General features: G+C 35.9%; 1 protein-coding gene across 1 annotated transcript in view; it reads left to right on the plus strand.

The window, feature by feature from the left end:
* FAF1 (Fas associated factor 1) overlaps positions 1-16413 on the plus strand; it is a gene marked incomplete at its 5' end in the record, with an annotated part of 331295 nt that overhangs the window by 126399 nt on the left and 188483 nt on the right. The window contains 2 exons of the mRNA XM_008057040.1: positions 6383-6474; positions 13995-14086. Of these exons, the coding sequence (XP_008055231.1) occupies positions 6383-6474; positions 13995-14086 (184 nt within the window). The remainder of the gene's footprint in view (positions 1-6382; positions 6475-13994; positions 14087-16413) is intronic.

A 16413-nucleotide genomic window follows, 5' to 3' on the forward strand; every position in this document is an offset into this window, starting at 1 on the left:
GTTGGATTCAATTGTCAAAACTTACCAAATTGTAGATTTTAAATATGTGTGGTTTATTTTATGTCACCCATATCTCAATAAAGCTGTTAAGAAATTTTTTTTAAAAGAGCAAATCAAACCCAGAATAAGTGCAGAAGGAAAATAATATGAATTAAAACAGAAATCAATAAAGTAGAAAATGGATAAGTAGTAGAGAAAATGAACAAAACCCAAAGCTTTTTTTTTTTTTAAAGATTAATAGAATTGTTAATTCTTGGCCAGGCTCAGTGGCTCAGCCTATGATCCCAGCACTTTGGGAGGCCAAGGTGAGTGGATTGCCTGAGCCCGCAGGTTCAAGACCAGCTTGGGCAACTTGGTGAGACCTCGTCTCTACAATAAATTAAAAATTAGTCAGTCATAGTAGCGTGCATCTATAGTTCTGGCTACTTGGAAGGCTGAAGTGGAAGGATTGCTGGAGCCCAGCAGGTCGACGATAGGGTGACCCTGAGTGTGCCACTGCACTCCAGCCTGGGCGAACAGAAGAGAAAACACTAGTTATTCATATTGCGAATGAAAGAGATGCCTACAGACATTACATGGGCCATAAGGTGATGTTAAGAACAAATTTATTCCTGTAAATTTATGAGTTACATGAAACTCTAAAAGGTTAGAAAAAGTATTTTAAAAGTACAACTTACCCAACACACACAGAAGAAAAATATCTCAGTAGCTTTACATCAAATATATAAATTGAATGGACAATCAAAACCTTTCCACAAAGAAAACCTCAAACCTGAATGATTTCACTGGTGAACTCTATCTAGTATTTAAGGAAGAAATATTACCAGTTCTTCACAAAATAGAGAGGTAAAACATTTCCTAATTCATTTTTGAGGCCAACATTACTGTGATACCAAAACCAGACAATGATATTACAGGAAAGTAAAATTTTTTTTCAACTATAAAGGCAGAAATCCTTTACAAAATATTTGCAAACTGAATCTAGTAAAAGATGATAAAATAAATATGTATGTATATAACATATGTGGCCAAGTGGGCTTTATCCTAGGAATGCTAGGCTTATTTAACGGCTTATAATCTATCACTGTAATTCACCATTTTAATGTAATATATAATGAGAAAAAAATTTGACAATATTTAACACCCATTTCATGTTAAAAAAAAATTCATCTTGCAGCAAAGTTGGAATTGAAGGGAACTGTGTCAATCCAATAAAGGGCATTACTGAAGAACCTGTAACTAATATAATATTTTATGATGAAAGACTAAATACTTCATAGAAGATATGCAGATGTCCAGTAAGTACATGAAAAGATGCCCAATGGTATTAGTAAGCATTAATCATCAGGGAATTCAAGTTAAACCGCAATGAAAAACTGTATTATACTTGTTAGAGTGGCTAAACTTTCCAATTGTTGTCAGTGATAAAGAACAACTGGAATGTTGATGGAAGGCAACTACCTATTGGAAAACAATTAGGTAGTTTTTATAAAGTTAAACAGAGTTATAATCTAGCAGTTCTTTTTCTTAGGTATTTATTCACAAAATCCTCAACACATATGGGTGGGGCAAAAAACACGCAGAATTTATTTATAAAAAAATTGTGTATCAATTCTTACATTTTAAAACTTCAATCTCCTTTAAAATACTCTCCTTTTGATGCAATATACCTATTGAGACACTTTTTCCACTACTCAAAACAATTTTTGAACTTGTCAGTTCTGAGGCTAAAAGGTGCTTCTGCCATTTTTTGCTTTACCTTTGAGGTCTCCCTTTGAGAAGTTTTTCATCTGAAGAAACAAAAACACTTGGGGTAAGATTCGGTGAATAGGGAGGGTGGGGCACTGGGGTCATGCTGTTTTGGGTCAAAAACTGCTGAATACTCAAAAAAAACCAAACTGCCTTTAGGGCATGAAGGCTAAGAGTGTCTTTAAAGAATTTAAGTCTTAAATGTGAAGCCTCAAACTATAAAAATCTTAGAAGAAAACCTATGGAGCACCTTCCTGGACATTGGCCTAGGCAATGAATTCATGGCCAAGACCTCAAAAGAAAATGAAACAAAAACTAAAACTGACAGATGGAAACTTATCAAGCTAAAAAACTTCTGCACAGCAAAAGAAACCATCAAGAAACTAGACAACCCACAGAATGGGAAAAAATATTTACAAACTATGTATTCAACAAAAGCCAAACATCCAAAATCTATAAAGGGCTCAAACAAATTGACAGGGAAAAAAAAAAAACCAAACTCATTAAAAAGTGGGCAAAGGACATGAACAGACACTTCTCAAAGGAAAACATACAAGCAGCCAACAAACGTATGAAAAAATGCTCAACATCACTAATCATCAGAAAAATGCAAATCAAAACTATAATGAGATTCCATCTCACACTGGTCAGGATGGTTATTATTAAAAGTCAAAAAACAACAGGGGCCCAGTACAGTGGCTCACACCTGTAATCCCAGCACTTTGGGAGGTTGAAGTGGAAAGATTGCTTGAGACCAGGAGTTTGAGACCACCCTAGGCAACATAGTGAGACTTCATCACTTCAAAAAATAAAATAAAAAAGTTAGCTGGGCATGGTGGCACACCCTTGTAGTCTCAGCTATTCAGGAGGCTGAGGTAGAAGGATTGCCTGAACCCAGGAAGTAGAGGCTTTGGTGAGCTGTGATCATGCCACTGCACTCCAGCCTAGGCAACAGAGTGAGACTCCGACTCAAAACAAAAACAAAGCAGGTGTTGTTGGAGCTGCAGAGGAAAGTTCGGAATACTTGTTCACTGTCAGTGGGGCTGTAAGCTAGTTCAGCTGTGATGGAAAGCAGTTTGGAGATTTCTCAAAGAACCAAAAATAGAGCTACCATTTGACCCAGCAATCCCACGTCTGGGAATATACCCAGAGGAACACAAATTGCTCTGCCAAAAAGACACCTGCACTCAGATTTTTATAGAAGCACTATTCAAAATAACTAAAACATGGAACCAACCCAGATGCCCATTGAACTTGGACTGGATAAAGAAAATGTGGAACAGATACACTATGGAATACTATGTAGCCATAAAGAAGAACAAAATCATGTCCTTTGCAGCAATATGGATGCAACTGGAGACTATCATATTAAGTGAACTGTCACGGAAACAAAAAACCAAAGACTGCACACACACAGGCACAAGGGCAGGAACAACAGACACTGGGCACTGCTGAAGCAGGGAGGGATGAAGGAGGGATAAGGGATACAAAACCAACCATTGGCTGGGTGTGGTGGCTCACACCTGCAATCCCAGCTCTTTGGGAGGCTGATTGCTTGAGTCCAGGAGTTTTAAGACCAGTCTGGGCAACATAGCAAAAACCCATCTCTATAAAAAATGAAAATAAAAAAAATTAGCCAGACGTGGTGGTATGCACCTGTAGTCCCAGCTACTTGGAATGCTGAGATGGAAGGATCACCTGAGCCCAGGAGGTTGAGGTTTCTGTGAGCTGTGGTTGTCGCAGTCATGCCACTGCACTTCAGCCTGGATGACAGAGTGGGACCCTGACTTAAAACAAAACAAAACCAAAAAACACTCAGGTTTCATGCCCACTACTGGGGGTTGAGGAGGGCTCATCAGAAGCCCAGACCTCATCTTCATGCAATATACTTATATAATAAATTCTCACATGTACCCTATGATTCTAAATTTTAAAAAATTTGTATAAGTCTAAGAGGAAAGCACTAGACAGACTTGCACATGCATAAGCCCACTTACAGACAAGTACAACTCTAGAAATAGCAACCTTAGCTACAAACCAAAAGGCATGTTTATATATATTTGGTACAAAAAGTATGGCTCACCTTTCTACAATAGCCATAAACAGAAGGATCCTTTGTCAGCAGTGACATTTTTTGAAGGCCAAGGTTGATTAAAGATTGTGCTTCCACAATATTATGCTAAACCAGAATTATTTTTATGATAGCTAATCACTATCTAAAGTGTTCCGATAGGAATTTTCTTTAGGAAAGTAAAAAAAGTCACTGAGGCCATGAATGACTGAATTGTAGCATTGCTTACTTAGGCAGCTGTGTTTCCATAGAAGTTATATAACAAGCCTTTCCCCTCTTTTTTTCTGTTATCAGCATGGAATTATTTTCTCTCTTTTTTTTTTGAGTTGGAGTCTCACTCTGTCACCTAGGCTGGAGGACAGTGGCACGCCTCTCGGCCACTGTAGCCTCAACCTGCTGGGCTCTGGTGATCCTTCCGAATCAGCCTTTCAAGTAGCCAGAACTACAGGCGAGCGCTATCATGCCTGGCTAATTTTTTATTTATTGTAGAGTCGAGGGCTCGCCAATTTGCCCGGGCTGGTCTTGAACCCGCAGACTCAGGCAATCCACTCGCCTTGGTCTTCCAAAGTGCTGGGGTTACAGGCTATTTTTTCTCTTTTAACGTATAACAAAATCAACCTCATTTGGTATCCATGACTTATTACAAATAGAATTGACTTATGTTTTAATATAAAATTATACCCTAGCAGCAACCTAACATAAGCAGATACATGAAAGGTTTGGGCCATGCACATGGTTCATGCTTAGAACTCAACACGTTGGGAAGCCTAGGAGGGAGGATCACTTGAGCTCAGGAGTTTGAGACTAAACTGGGCAACATAGCAAGAACGTTTATACAGACAAAAAAAAAAAAATTAACTGAGCATTGTGGTGCGCGCCTGTATTCCCAGCTACTCGGGAGGCTGAGACAAGAGATTTGCTTGAGGCTGTGAGTTTGAGGCTACAGTGAACTATGATCATGTTACTGCACTCCAGTCTGGACAACAAAATGAGACCCTGTCTCAAAAACAAACAAACAAACAAACAAGACCCTAAAAGACTTGGACAGGCTGGGCGTGGTGGCTAAGCCTGTAATCCCAGCACTTTGGGAGGCCAAGGCGAGAAGATTGCCTGAGCCCATGAACTCGAGACCAGCCTGGGCAGCTTGGTGAGACCTCGTCTCTACAATAAATCACACACAAAAAAACTAGCCAGACGTGGTAGCGTGCGTCTGTAGTTCCAGCTACTTGGAAGGTTGAGGCAGGTGGAGGCTGCAGTGGCCATGAGCATGCCGCTGTACTCCAGCCAGGGCAACAAAAGTGAGACTCCAAAAAAAAAAAAAAAAGACTTGTACACTGATTTCAGTTGTCTCTTTAAAATAGTATAGTATCAGCTGGGCACGGTGGCTCAGCCTGTAATCCCGCAATTCCGCGCTTTGGGAGGCTGAGTTGAGTGGATTGCCTGAGCCCACGGGTTCGAGACCCGCCTGGGCAACTTGGCGAGATCACATCTCTACAATAAATCAAAAAATTAGCCAGGCGTGGTAGTGCGCGCCTGTAGTTCCTGCTACTTAGAAGGCTGAGGCGGAAGGATCGCCAGAGCCCAGCAGGTTGAGGCTGCGGTGGCCGAGTGTGCCACTGCACTCCAGTCTGGGCGACAGAGTCAGACTCCAACTCAAAAAAAACCCCAAAACAACAAAAAAGTATAATATCAAAAATCTATAAGTAGACTTGATTCCTAAAGAAGAATTTGTGGAGCATTGGGAAAATGTGGTTCCTCGCTGTTTTTTATTAGCAGTGTGTTCATTTTTGCATTTTTACCTTTCAGTCATTTGTCTTCACTGAATTGGATTATCCTTGCTTGTTTTGGTTTGGTTGTCCTTTGCAGTCCAGCTATACTTCAAGCTGGATTCAAGTCTCTTTTCTCTTACAAAGCCTTTTTTTGCTATGTGATCCAACACAACTCTTTTCTTTTCTCAAATTCTGTTGCTTTGCTTTTCTTCTAGATAATATACACAAGCTTTTTTTTAGCTACTTTATATTATTTCCTTTCATCTCATCTAGGGCTAGATATGATAGTTAATTTTCTAGTTTTATAGATACAAAAATAGGAACAGGTGAGTTATTTGATTTCCCCAAAATAGAGCTTCAACCCAAATTCTTATTCTAAAGTCTGTTTTCCCAGTATTGTAATGCCTCAGGTTTTCTACTTTATCTTCTACTCCTGCCATATGTTGAGCAATAGTAGATATTACAAGTTGACTGGTTTGAAATCAATTGTCCAAACTTCCAGTCACTGATGCCTATTTCTTTTTAAAAAGCCATGCTTATAAAAATTAAATACATGATCAACTACTTAATTAATTTTGGAATCTTTTATCATAATTTAATGTTGAAGCTTGAGTTTTTCAAAGGGGCAACATATTGTTTGATCAAAGATATCTGAAGTTTTTCTTATTCATTCATCAGACAAATGTCATTGACTATGCACTGTATACCCAATATTATTGCTAGCCCTGAAATATGGACAAATGTTGACTGTGTTCCTTTGTTAGTAATATTTGGTCTCTTCTTATTTATACAGGAGAGATTAAGCAGATTCTAGAAAATGAACTTCAGATACCTGTGTCTAAAATGCTGTTGAAAGGCTGGAAGACTGGAGATGTGGAAGACAGTGTGAGTTTCTTAATTGCCTGGAAATAACAGAAAATTAAATTATGCAATTGACTAAATTATGTATAAAATTTGTTTAACGAATATTGTTTTGTATGATGGAAGTTAGATTTGGTAATAGTAATTTAGTTTAAGGAATCAACATATCATGTTGTCTAAGCTAAAGCATTTTCATGCTAAACTACTAACAATTTTAAATGTTAGGCATATAACTGAAAACACTGTATGGCATGATTCTCCTGTTTCTAACTTTAATAGTAGTTTGGTACTCTTTTTTGAGAGCCGTTACCTTTTCCTCAAACTTCTTACAGTATGAGTGAATGCCATGCGGTAATAATTTGCTGAACAATTAAATAGTGGCCTGAAAGAAGTCAGTCACACAGAGTATGTAAAATTTATGCCAAGTATTGATTATGGAACAAAGATTATAATACAAATTTTTTTAAACTTGGATAATTTAAATGATAAGAATATTTCTTTCTTTTTTTATTTGGGTAGTAGCAGGTGCATGCAATGAGTTGTATTTTAAAAATTTGTACAATGTGTTGCAATTTTAAGGAAATAGTTGCTATTCTTAGGGACCCAATAGTAGTCTTAGGTGTAAAATAATTCACACACTTTTTCTTTTCCTTGCAGAGAGAGTAAAGAAGGGAAATAAGTGAGTGAGTTCTCAAGTTTTAGATGTTTGATATGGAAATAATTATGGAATCTTTTTACACTAATTATGGAGTCATTATTTTAATGGCTAGGCATAAACTTAATATCTTCAACTTTTGCTTCAGTTGTTTTTATGAATGGCTCCTGGTAGATGTTGTCCTTGTATTAATAAGTACTCATATGTGAGTACATTTGAATTATGAACATATTCTGAGTATTTTAATTTATAGGAATTTCAGATTGGCAAGATATTTATAAGTTTAGATACAAGTTAATGATGTGCTCTATTAGGGGTCAGCAAACTTTTTCTGTACAGAGCCAGGTAATCAGTATTTTAGGCTTTGTGTGTCATACAGTCTCTATTGCAGCTACTCATTTCTGCTATGGTAGTGGAAACGCAGCCATAGACAATGTGCGACAGAGCAAGTGTGACTATGTTTTAACATAACTGTGTTTATGGATGCAGAAATTTGAATTTTATATAAGTTCATGTCATGAAATATTCTTTTTGATTTATGTTTCCAACCACTAAAAAAATGTACGACCATTCTTAACTCACAGTCCATACAAAAGAAGGCAGCTGGCGGGATTAGTCCCACAGGCCATACTTTTCTCACCTGTGGTGCTATGTGGTTCTTCTGATTAAAAACTTTTTAAGTTCTGACTGAGTAAATCCACAGCCTTGACAGAAATAAAACACCAAAATGAATTTGTTTGCATAGCTATATTATTTATTCATTCGTTAAGAAACCTATGTGTAAGAATCAGCCTGGCATGGCATCTTCAATATTTTGTGACGAGAAAGGCAATCATTTTGAAAATGTTCTTTAAGCTATGTATCTAATATTCGAATATAGTCAGTGTTACAAATAAAACTTTCAGTTTTTTATTTTGATGTATACTTTTTCCTAAGTGATTTCTGCCGTTCTCGTGCCATTAATTTTCTGATTGTCTCCAAAGTTCTATTTCTAGCCCAACTTCTATGACTACATAAATCTAAGTTGACAATTGACTTTGTACTTATATATCTTATTGGTATTTCAAACTTATCATTTTTAAAATGGAGTTCTTGATTTTCCCTCCTATGCCATATCTCTACTAGTCTTCCTGATAAATAGTGACACTATGTATCTACTGCTAAATCAAAAAATGTGGTATCAGTCTTTTCCCATTTCTTATAACATCTAACCCCTTCAGTAAGTCCTATAGATTCTGTCTCCAAAATATATCTCAACCATGGCCACTTTTCTGTATTTCTATTGCAATTTCCTAACCCAGGCCATTTTCGTCTCTTGCCTCGACCAATATGATAACTTCATTATTCCTCTCATGGATTCTTCTGATATATTCTTCACACAGTAGCCAGAGTGATCTTTTAAAAACATAAGTTGAATTATTTCACTCTCCTATTAAAACATACATAGCTTTTTATTACATTTCAAATGAAATTCAGACTGCTTACCATAATTTATAAGGCATTGTGTTACTTTATTTTCCCCTCCTCACACCTGCAATATCTTGAGACTTTCTTACCCTTGCTTTCCATGCTTCAGATGCTTTTAAAACTTTTAATAAGCTCAGACTCTTTACGTCTTTACCTGTCAGATGCTATTTAACTGCCTAGAATGCTTTACCCCAGTTCTTCACATGAGTGACTTTTTCGTTCTTCAAATCTCAGCTTAATGTTACCTGTTCCAACAGGCCTCTTTATCTAATCTGGCTTCCATCCCAGCATTCTCCATCAAAGCAACATTAGGGACCATCCATTTCTTTTACCGTTGTATGTCCAATGCCTGGCATAGTAGACATCAAGTACATGGTCATGAAATGAATTCATGAGTAAATGACTTAAGGAAAGTATTCATTTTATTTACTCTTGCCATTTGTGGTTTGATTTGGTAGAAAATCTTTGGATAGTGGCATGGCAAAAGGACAATAGTGACTTGACCAAATGGTAAGACTAAACATTTATCAATAATTTACAAATTAAAATAATGAAGCATAAAAAGGTAAAAATAACTTTCCTATGTGTATGTGTGTGTATTTTGTTTGTTTGCATGCTAACTCTAAAGAGATAATATCCATTTCAAAAGGAGGTCATATATTTGACATAACGTTTCAGGACTTCAGTATCTCTTGGTAGGTTGTAAATTTATTGCTAATTGCCTAATACCATTTGTTTTTTTTCAAACCTCTAATGAGTTGTGAAGTTAATTAAGTGGGTTATAGTCAGCATTAATATATAAAAAGAAGAAAAAAGAGAAGCCGAATACAGTAGAAAATGTCAGGGTATATTTTCAAATTATTGGGGTAAGTATGTATTTATTTTTATTTAACACATAACTAATATGAGTTAAGAGTAAGTCTCAATACCATTGGAGTAAGACTTCACTTAGTAAGATGGATTCTTTCATGGAGGGGTCAAGAATAAGTTTTTTATGTTTCATGCTTGCATAAGATTACCTCTCCTCAGGTGTCCATGCCTCCATTTGCAGGGTTAAGGAGAATTTTTTAAAAAATTTTATTCTTATTTTAAAAAAACAGAATTTAAGACAGGGTCTCAGGTCTCACAGTTCACCACAGCCTTAACATCCTGGGCTCAGGCGATCCATTTGTTGCAGCCTCTTGAATAATTGTGACTAAAAATATGTGCTACCACACCCAGCTAATTTTTTTTTTTTTTTGTAGCAAAAAGGTCTCATTGTGTTATCTAGGCTGGTATTGAACTTCTGGGGCTCAGGCAATCCTTTTGCCTTGGCCTCCCAAGTGCTGGAACTACAGGCATTAGCCACGACATCTGACCAAGAAGAATTTTTAGACATCCACTTCTCCTTGCTTTCTAACTTCAACCTTGCTGTTATTATTTGCTTTAATTTGACTAGTACTAATTTTGTGACGTCTTTCCCTTGTTTATGCCAGCCACTGCAAGGGGTCCAAGATTCCCAGGTTACTCCTCACTCAAATCTCCAGTTTATGCATATTACATATTTGTCTCTGTCCTTTTTCCTCTACAGTGCTTGAAACCTTTTTTGCCATGCCCTGTGGAATTAATTCATTATTGACAAAATTCCTTCTATTGCCAACCTCTTCCCTTTACATTCTCTTCACCATCTTCCTCTGACCAAAATGTTTTTTCTGAGGACATTGTTTTTCTGCAGGCTTCTCAATATTAGTTGTTTTTTCCTGGCAGCTCTCATAGCACTGCAATAAGTGGCAAAATGTGTGTCTTCACTGTTCCTCACTTCTACTTACAGACCTTTTATCTGTTCCTTCCTCTCTAAAATTCCTTCAGCTTTGAACTTCATGTCAAAGGATGAACTCAACTGCTTATTGAAGTCATTTCCCAATGATTTTTAGTTCCTGGTTTATAATTGTTCTCTGTCTTAATTCTTAGTAATTTTAATATCTTTGTAAATGATTCTTGGCCTCTTACTTCCTTGAACTTATCCCCTACAAAAATCTTTTTCTTTTTTTTTTTTTGAGTTGGAGTCTCACTCTGTCTCCCAGACTGGAGTGAAGTGGCCGCTCCCGGCCACCGAGCCTCGACCTGCTGGGCTCCGGTGATCCTTCCTCCTCAGCCTTCCAAGTAGCCGGGTTTACAGGCATGTGCTACCACGACCAGCTGATTTTTTGATTTATTGTAGAGATGATGTCTCACTGCCCAGGCGGGTCATGAAAAAATCTTTTTCTTTACCCCACCTCAATCATATCTTCTCATGGTCCTGTCATGTATTATGATAATGACAACAGCTTATCATGATGACAGCAACTCTCAAATCTTAAATTTTGAGTTCCCCATTTTCTGCTCGCCTTCTCTCATTTTTCTGTCTCACTTCTTTCAGTACCCTAACTCCAACAACCTTCAATCCTACTTAGACCTTCAATTCATTGTTTCTACCATCTTTCATTATCATTACCTCTTTCATATCCTCCCTTCCTTCCATGATGCTAAATTCTACAGTCACTTATTATGATCGCTTTCTTGTGAATACCCTTAACTCTTGGTTTATGGTCCTTGCTTTACAAAAATCCTTCCCTTGGCTAAGTCTAACTTCTGTCAGTTCTGGGCCTCACAGCTAAATGTGGCTGGAGACAAATAAAATCATGTCGATTGATGTATCTTTAAGTTTGTGACTACTTTCTGGCTGGGCAGTCACAGTATATTTACTTGGTTTATCCATACTCTCCTAAGTGGTTATTTTATACTTTTCTTCTTTAACCTTATTCTCAGCTAGTGTCTTTGCTTTTCCTGCTTTGTTTCACTAACAAAATAAAGGCAATCACAGGAGAATTTCCACAAGCTCCCAATTCAGTCTCTATTTACTTACCTGCATCTTCCCCACATACTCTCTTTTCTTTCCTGTTACTCTAGTGGCCTAAGTTCCTTTCTAAGAACAAACCTCCATTTTTGTTTTGAATTACATTCTCCATCTCCTCTTGCCTATTCAAGGACTTCATTCTAATTCTTCCCTGTTTCTTCTGTAGCATCAATATTTTCCTTTAGTAGGTTGTTACCATTAACATTCAAACATTAGGTTATTTCTTCCATTTAGAAAATAAAAGTCTCTTTTTTATAGCTGCATAGTATTCAGTCATGTATATGTACCACATTTTTTTAATCCAGTTCTCTTTTGATGGTTGGTTCCAGGTTCTTGCTATTGTGAACAATGCTGCGATAAACATATGTGTGCAGGTATCTTTTTCATAGAGTGATTTGAGTTCTTCTCTCACTCATAAGTGGACTTTGAACATCTATCATAATACTTTAAGAAAAGGATTAACAGTGGCGGGAATCTATGGGGAGGCAGGGAGGGCAAGGGTGGTGGGATTAATGGTAGTCAATATCTATCAGGGGATGGGGGGACACCCCTTATCAACAAGGGTGCCTGAATGATGCATGTTTGTATACCTAACCCTTAACTGTATCCCACAATTTTAAAATAAAAAATATGTTTTAAAAAAAAGTCTCTTGTTCCCAATCCCACTTCCAGTAATAGCTTCATTTCTGTTGTCCCCGTGATAACAAAACTTCTGAAGAGTTATTTTTATTTGTCTTCTCCTTTTCCTGTCTTCTTATTTTGTTGAGCCTAGTCTAAGCTGGAGCCTGCTAGTGCTTGTGTCAAGATCACCAGTGACCACATTACTAAATTTAGCAGTGTCCATGACCAGTTTCATGACTTTCAAGTGTCATCTGTATGCACTCTCAATTTTATAACTCTAATTTATATTCCCCAAATTTCAGATTAGTATATCCAGCTGCTTCTTTGTCTTAGACACTTGAATGTCTAATAGACATATCAAACTTAACTTGTCCAAAATAGAAGTCTTCATCTGCAGTCCTCCCCATATCAGGTGATGGCAACTTCATCCTTCTAGTTGTTTAGTCTAAAATATTTAGGGTCATTATTGATGCCTTTCTCTTATAACCCATATCTAGTTTGTCAAAAAATTATTTTGGTGTATCTTTAAAATTGAACCAAATCCACTATTTTGTACCACTCCTACGATCATCACATTGGCTTAAGCCACCATCAGTTTTTTCTTATTTAATTTCATTCGTCTGTTCTGTCCTTCTTCCCTCCACTGTCAGCCTCTTTCCCATCCATTCGTAACACAGCTGTCAATGTGATTCTTTTAAAATATGAATCCACCCCACGTCTTTAACGTAAAAAATTAAAAAATATATAAATCAAATCATGTCACTCTAATAGCTTTCCTCTCATTCAAAGTCAAAGTCAAAGTCCTTACATTAGCATGAATAGCTCAACACATTTCCTCACCATCACTTTACCTTGCTGACCTATCTCCTGCTAATGCTTACTTGGCTTTCGTTACATTGGACTCATTCTTGTTTCTTAAACATTTTGCACTGGCTATTTCCTTTGCTTGAGATATTCTTTCTCTGTATATTCTCATAGTTTGTTTCTTCCATCTTTAAGTTTTTACTTACATGTCACATTCTGTGAGACTCACCCTGATTACCTTGTTTAAAATTCAAAGCTCTCCAGCCCCACATGCTTTATCGCCCCTTCCTACTTTATGTTTACTAAAAAATATTATCACCTTCTAATACTCAACTATATAGGTTTGCTTATTTTATTTATTCCTGCTAAAATGTAAGCAACATAAAATCAGGGATTTTATTTTAGGCTATTATATTCACTTCTATATTCTCAGTTGCTAGAGTAGTCCAGGCATGGACCATGTGGCTCAATAAATATCTGTTGAATAAGTATGTTGTGACTTAAGATGTCAAGATGTAAAATGTATTTCTTAATGTGTACTGCTGTCAAAAAAAAGTTTGAAGTCCTTCAGCAGGTTTTAAACCATTAAGTTGGGAGTTTGAAATATATATGAGTTTTGTGGCAAAGAAATTTAGTGAAATTTTCTATGGTTATCAAGGTCATAAGTAGCCCAAGAGTAGTTTATTCACTTTAACAGAGAGCTTTAACAAAAATTATACCTGGATGTAAGAGTAAAGTGATCTAGGCAACACTAGAGACCTCATTCATGTTACTTAACTTTTCAGGCCATAGCTCTTCATCTATAAAATCAGCGACTTGAGGGCATATTAGTTGCAAGGATATACTTCTTAAGTGAAGAAATGATGAAGTCTTAACTGTGTTCTTATCTATTTGTGTCTCTTCGTGAGCTAAAGAATTTAGTTATTTTAACATTCAAGTTTATGCTAATCTGTGATATGTATGGGGGAATTAAGGTTATTTGGATTCAGTAATTCTTCTGCATTACTCTAGTTAGGAAATTATCTGAAGATGAATAGTCAGACTATGAAATTGCCAATTTTTCAAGAATTATAGGAAAAATTAGGAATATATAATCAACATTAATTTTTTTTTCTTTTTCAGACGGTCCTAAAATCACTACACCTGCCAAAAAACAACAGTCTTTATGTCCTTACACCAGACTTGCCACCACCTTCATCATCTAGTCATTCTGGGTAAGGTGTTACATTCATGGGATTCTGAAACAAAGAGTTTGATTGTTAAATTGCTTTAAGCTGAATATAAACAACAAAATTAAATCAAACAAAATTTTGTTGAATCTGTAACTTAACAACTACTATTGAGTTTATCAGTTTCAAACTATTTTCTCTGGATAATTTGTTTTAGTGGTAGAATCTTCTTATCCAAAGAAAATCTTTAGCAAAACTCTAGTATACAGAAAAAAGAAAATAGTCAAAATAGTACTTCTCTGATTAAAGGAGAAGTATTAGAGTTGGAGGGAAAATAAAGTTTTAAATGGAATCCCAATCTTGCTAAAGAAGGCATGTCTTTTAGGAAAATTCACTGGGCTCTGCAGAGTAAAGCTTGAAAAACACTGTACAAATTTTTTATTAAGATTTTATCTCTATTTGGAATAGAGGGTCTTTCTTTCAGTTTCATAGTGGAACTTAATACATTTATAGAATGGTCAAATTCTTTTAAATTTATTTACACACTAGGTTTTTTATTGCTAAATGAAGTAAACTGATCTATAGTGGATTATTATGTTAGTGATAGGATAATAATTATTCTGAATAATCTTTTTATACAGTATTATTGCAGGACTATGTTTAATTGTTTTTAGATTTTCAGTTTCTATACAATTTTTTTCACTTTTAAATACAGCTTGGTGATTTTTGTGGTAGTGAGGACTATAGGTCTAAACATTGAATATTGTCAAACTTTTCTCCCACCACTTGCCAAATATCTTTACTTTTAGGTAGATAGAAGCAAAAAAGAAATCAAATTTGGTTTTACTGAAGTAGAAATCACTAAAGTGAAAAGGGCAAATGGAGACTCCTGCTAATGTAATTGTATTTAGTAGACTGTTGATAGCTTGTTTTGGGTTAAGGATTTCTTGAATTGCTCCTTATCTTCTATTTTAGATCATATTTTAATGGGAAGTAGAATTTGCAAACTACTGCAAAATTGCAAATTGAAAACGTATAGTCATGTGTTTATAGTAATGTTGATGCAAACCTCAGATGAGATTAAGTTAGACAAAGAATTATAGGTATGGTTCTGTATCTGGTTAGGTAAAACATTATTTTGTAGGTTAGTTAACAAAGTATAATCAGTGTCATAAAATACGTAATCCACATAATTAAAAGTAGATAGGATACATCATTGTTTATAATCTATTGCTTTCCAGAAGCGTTATTAAATGGATTTATCAAAATATCTTCCTGGGCTAATGGAAATGTTCTTCATTGCTATGTGACTGACCTTAGTTTGATTGCCAATCACTCGGTTCCTAGGCTAGCAGGGGCCTACAGTGCTGCTGAAATGCATTGTTTATTGGAGAACGAGTCCTTCATATAGCATTAAAGTCATTTTTCCTTGTTGACTTTGTGGATTTTTACCAAGTTATAATGGTGCTGTTTCTTGTGTTGAACCAATAAGAAAGAAAATAACTAAAAGGCAATCAAAAGATATAGTGGGAAGAGGGACAAATGATGACTCTTGCTAATGTAAAAGTTCTATCTGTGCACATTTTATAAAAGCCTAACAAAAAAGCAAAGGTTGACTGGGTGCAGTGGCTCATGCCTGTAATCCCAGCACTTTAGGAGGCTGAGGTGAGAGATCTGAGCCCACGGGTTTGAGACCAGTCTGGGAAACTTGTTGAGACCTCATCTCTGCAATAAATAAAAAATAAAAACAATTAGCCAGGTATGGTGGCACATGCCTGTAGTTCCAACTACTTGGGAAGGTGAGGTGGAAGGATTGCTTAGCCCAGCAGGTTGAGGGTACGGTGGCCATGAGTGTGCCACTGCACTCCAGCCTGGGTGACAGAGTGAGACTCCAACTCAAAAAAAAAAAAAAAAGCAAGGGTTTACTTCTTATAGTGCGTTTATCTAATATATCTTCCTATATAACCAGAGATTTTAAAAATAGCATTGTATCTTAAATGGTTATTTCATGGGAGATATATTTTTTAAAGATCCATGTAGGACCTTAAAAGCTAATGATAATAGTTATTGTTAATTTGTGGTTTTCATTTTGTGTTTTACTAAATAAAAATAATTTATGTAGTAGAATGTAAAAGATAATTTCCTAGTGTTGATAAAATAATATATTGTCAAAAATGGTAGATGATTGAACCTACTCTGTGCTAGACTTCATAATGAATCAAGCTGATTTGCTTTTGTAGAATATTGTTATAATTGGTGGATTTATCAAAATCTTATTTGTAATTTTAACCTAATTTATAATATAAAAAGGAGAAACTAAATGATAATTGTGATTCTTAGTGTTATTTTTGGAAATTGACACATGAATAGAA

Source organism: Carlito syrichta, unplaced genomic scaffold (assembly GCF_000164805.1).
Source record: "Carlito syrichta isolate Samal-C Ts95f unplaced genomic scaffold, Tarsius_syrichta-2.0.1 Scaffold86251, whole genome shotgun sequence".
Classification (NCBI taxonomy): Eukaryota; Metazoa; Chordata; class Mammalia; order Primates; family Tarsiidae; genus Carlito; species Carlito syrichta.